Consider the following 5,114-nt stretch of genomic DNA (forward strand, 5'->3'; position numbering starts at 1 on the left):
ATACAAGAATAATGCGTAAAAATATTTTGTATGTTTTTTAAATCATGAATGTGACACGTCAATATCTTTTTGATACAAGAATAATGTGTTAAAAATTAATATTTGAAATTAATAATTTTTACAAAACAACAACCTAAAAGGAGTATCTGGCGGTCAAAATTAGATGTCAAATACGTACTATAAACAACATACGCATACACGATTTTACGATCCCATAATAATATACAACATACTTCACATATAATCAGATGAATTATCGTTAGATTATCTTATGTCATTAATATATCTTCACTATATAATATGTATATACTATATATATACCTATACATACACACGCATATAAACACCATCGACTATATCAAGTTCTAACTATGTACTATATACATCACATACATATACGAGTATATGATCCAATAATATAATGCGACGTATTTCATATACATACTCTGATAAGTGATCGATTAATTTGATTAGCTTACATTAATATAACTTCAACGTACAGTATATATTATTACTTCTGTCTTTTCAAATCAAGGTATTCAATAAGTTTGGATAGATTCTAATAGGTTTTGACTACATCGTTCATCAATCGAGCACTATATATTTATATATATATATATATATATATATATATATATATATATGAGATCTTGAATGCGTACTATATACATCAGATCCACAAGTATATTACCTTATAATAGAACACGTTCATTATATTCTGGTGAATTATCGGTTATATATTACATTATTATGACTACAAATACGTACTATAAACATCAGCTTTCAAATGCGTACTATATAAACATCAGTTTTCAGCTTTCAATAAGTACTATAAACATCATTTTTCAATTATATGTCCCAACGGTATGATATATACACATATTCATTATACAAAGATTATGCATGTTTAACGTCATTTAATGTATATATAAAGGAAAATATTTATTTTTATATATTGAAACATAAGTAAAAGATAAAGATTACGTTTAACGTAATTTGTATATTATATTTGATATATTTTTTAGTGTAAGTTTTTTCTCAAAATCTAAGATTTATTGATTTTTATTATTATTATATTATTTATTGACTACGTGTAATCAATGTAATTTTAAAAAATAATATATTAGATTATTTTTTAATAAAGTAAATATATTAGATTATATATGTAATCTAATATATTATTTTTACTACTAATAATAATTAGATTACATAAAGTAAATAATTAGATTATATAATTATTTTTTAAAAATAATTATTTACCTTTTTTTTTAATTCCAAAACCGACCACAAGTGGTCGGTTTTTAAAAAATATTTTTTTATCTTAATGAAAACCCGATCACATGTGGTCAGTTTTTAAAATTATTTTTTTATTTAAATTAAAATCCGACCACATGTGGTCAGTTTTTTAAAATTAATTATTTTTATTTTTCATTAAAAACCGACCACAAGTGGTCGATTTTTAAAAATTATTTTTTTTTATTTTATTTAAAAATCGACCACATGTGGTTGGTTTCTTAAAATTAATTTATTTTTTTAATTTCATTAAAAACCGACCACATGTGGTCAGTTTTTTTTTAAAATATATATTTAAAAAAATAATTAAAACAGAGCAATAGTGGTCGATCCACATGTGATTGGTTTTTAAAAATATTTTTTAATTATAATATTTTAAATAAAACTGAGCACAAGTGGCCGGTTTTTTTATTTTTTATTTAATATAAAAATTATTGAAATGATTATTTTGATATTTTAAAATATAAAAGCGACCACATGTCGTCGCTTTTTTACAAAAAAAAATAAATAAATAAATTAAAAAACTGACCACATTGTGTGATCGATTTTTTGTGGCTGGTTTTTGCGATTTTTTTAGTTGTGTTGGTAGCCTGGAATTGAGTGTGTTGTGTTGGTGATTGAAACTATAGCCTGGAATAAAGAAACTATAGCTAAAAACACCAGGATTTGACTAACAAATCATGAAACAAATTGCGGATTAGATGGATTCACACTTGTTATATCAAAGGACACTACAAGAAAAGTATGAGTGTAACAACAACCCTTTTGGACAATCAACATGCCTATCGGATAATCAGGTATATTGTATATATATGTATGTATACTGGAGAAGAGATACATGGAAGAATATGACATCGATGTTCCTAAATGCTACTCCCTCCATCCTAACTCCATGGACGGAGGGAGTATGAGTCGATTGTATTCTTGTAGATAGCAATAAAGACTTGCTATATATCAATATCACAAGAAAACCAAACACAGAAAATTAGCAGACAATTATTTCAACTCTGAATAAACTGTTACACATCACATTCTGGCTTTAGTCATATAAAAAAAGAAGTTGCATAACAAATCACAGGCATGGTGTAAATTTCAGTCACTAGTTAAGGTAACAATCATCATGCTGCAGCAACAGTTTCAGCGGGCTTTTCTTCCGCGGGCTTTGGTTCGGGGTCAGTTGGTGTTTCTGCAGGCTTTTCTTCTACAGGCTTTGCTTCGGGTTCAGCTGGTGCTGGTGCTGGTGCTGCTTCTTCCCAGAAAGAAGTCTTCTTTCCAGTCTTTGAAACAGTCTGGAAAACAGCTTCGGGTTCCACATTTCCTTTCACGGTCACTTTTTGCTCCTTTATATCGATATCAAATGATTCAACACCTACCATATATTTGTACAGAACATTTGAGTCATGTTAGTTGCTCACAATAGTACTCTCTGTTCTAGCTTATGCGACACTTGGGAGCCTCATGTTTTACAATATGGATTTAGCAGAACTCAATAATATCTTTATCTAAACCTTATATTTGTATTCAAATAGAATCCAATAACACCAAAAGAATAAAATCTAGAACTCATAAACTAATTTACTCTAAAAAGAATGATGACACATTTATACATTTGAAAACGTTATAATTGAAATATGCACATTTTAGCCTTTTAATGACATGATTTTACATATACAAATATATATCATTACATGCTTAACATCATAAATCCCAAAAATCTTTGTATATACAATAATAACAACATACCCAGTGAATTCCCACTAGTGTGGTTTGGGGAAGGTAAAGTATACGCAGACTTCACCACTATCTCGTATGGAAATAGAGAGGTTGTTTCCAAGAGATCCTCGGCCCAAGTGCAACAAATTCAAGTACAAGAAGAAGAAAATAATGAAGAAAGCATAGTAGTTAATACAGAAAGCAGCGCAGAGCCCAAACGAAAGAAACAATAACAGCTGCAAAATCATGTGGTTGTCGAAACACAATAAATAACGTATGCCGATGACTATCAAAAGCAAGAATTACAAGGATATAACTAATACTACAATAGACACCAACAACCCTAAACCTTCAAAAGGCAAGGCAACACTCTACTTTGTTGTGAACGAAACACTATAAACAACATATGTCGATGGATATCGAAAGCAAGAACCACAAGGATGCAACTAATACTACGCCAGACACCAACAACCCTAAACCTTCGAAAGGCAAGGCAACACTCTACTTATGTGTTTTTTAAAATTTCGAGTCAAGTCAAACAAGATCCAAGAGTGAATAAAAAAAGAGGTCTAATATATAACAAATGTACCTTCCATTTTGCCCAAAACCCTGTTCACAGCTCCAACACACCCTTGGCATGACATGCCAACCTTGAGAACAACTGTCTGCTTATATCATTCAAGAAAAAAATAAGAAAGATCACCAATTAATTGCCAATTTTAATTTCTCTACACACTGATAATGATAATGTTAAGTCACATAAAAGATGACTACATGTAACTATTTATGTAAAATAAGCTAGTGGTTAATAAGTGGAATTAATTGATAACCTAAAAATTATGACAAATTATATGATACAACATATTAAAATACACTATAAGTATAATTAAACAATGGGATAATAGCATTTCTTGTCCCTCGGGTTTTAGGAAGTTTGACCTTTTATTCAATTGAAATGTGTGTTAGTAATCCTTTATAATATGAAATTATAAAGTATATTAAGTAATTAAGTAGTGGAATGGTGAAAATTTTGTGAATATTCACAGGGAAATGAAACAAAAATATACATGTCAATTAATTAAAGATTAAATTTAAATACACTCAACAAGATATCACAATGATCAAATTGAAAAAAAATAAAAATTAACAACTAAGGGATCAAAAATGCAATTAAGTCTTAAATAATTGTCAGTGTATACTATATACTGAGTCAAAATCCTCAATGAATATGAGAGTCAACTCATCTCAAACTCAATTATAAAATGGGAAGGATTAAGGAACAAAGGGGGGGGGGGGGGGGGAATATTGATTGGTTAACAAGAAAAACATTCACAAAACCCCAGAATTGATCAATTTTGAGCTCCAAAAAGAGAAGATTAATTTTCTTGTATTAATTCAGATATCTCAAATTTATTAATTGATACCAAGAACCAAAAATTCCACCTAAAGTTTAAAAAAGAAAAGGTACAAATTCCAAGTTGGATCATTTAACCAAAATTCCTCAACCCCTTCAGAGAATCCAAAGATTATTGTTGGCTTATATTAGAAAAACAAAGATGGAAAATTGAGAACTGTGAACATATCTAGAAAAAAAAAAAAAAGAATAATGAAAAGTAAATAAAGAAAGAGGTACCTGAGACATGATGATGAAATGAGAAAAAAAATTGTGAGAGTTGTTGCTTTGCAAAGAAGATATTATGTATGTGTCCTTTGAGATGATGGGAGAGTTTGCCCGTCTAACTTCTTATTTATAGAACCAGAAAAACAAAAGGATAAAAAGTGCTTCTATTTCCGTCATTTTCACTTGTGACAATTTAAATTGATATATTTATTAAAATAAAATTAATAGTATAACTATTTTATTATAATATTTCTATTAAATGATATTTACATTGTGCCTTCAAATTAATTTAGAAAAAAATAATTAATATTAAGAATAAAATTTAAAAAAAAAATTTAGTACGTCAAAAATGGCAAGTAAAGTAGAAATTCAATTAGAAAATTAGTAACAAGTAAAAGCGAATGAAGGGAGTAATTTATGTGAATATGTTTGACTGAATATGATGGTTAAGAATAAAAGAGATTAATGAAATTTGTGAGCCAAAATA

At 28.3% G+C, this 5,114-nt stretch overlaps 1 protein-coding gene across 1 annotated transcript; it reads right to left on the bottom strand.

Moving 5' to 3' along the window:
* Positions 1-2,278: 2,278 nt before the first annotated feature.
* Positions 2,279-4,790, bottom strand: LOC107851308 (copper transport protein ATX1). The gene is made up of 3 exons (XM_016696267.2): positions 4,640-4,790; positions 3,596-3,671; positions 2,279-2,662 (listed from the first exon to the last, which is right to left on the bottom strand). Exons 1-3 carry the CDS (start codon positions 4,646-4,648, stop codon positions 2,412-2,414), a joined length of 336 nt encoding a protein of 111 aa, XP_016551753.2. The 5' UTR covers positions 4,649-4,790; the 3' UTR covers positions 2,279-2,411.
* Positions 4,791-5,114: the final 324 nt, after the last annotated feature.

This window comes from Capsicum annuum, chromosome 12 (assembly GCF_002878395.1).
Source record: "Capsicum annuum cultivar UCD-10X-F1 chromosome 12, UCD10Xv1.1, whole genome shotgun sequence".
NCBI classification, from domain to species: Eukaryota; Viridiplantae; Streptophyta; class Magnoliopsida; order Solanales; family Solanaceae; genus Capsicum; species Capsicum annuum.

What these genes read in the sequence shown, in the direction of transcription:
- LOC107851308 (XM_016696267.2), bottom strand. An exon ending in GGTTTTGGGCAAAATGGAAG is followed by an intron (nt 2,663 to 3,595) that starts GTACATTTGTTA and finishes AATATATGGTAG; the next exon opens with GTGTTGAATCATTTGATATC.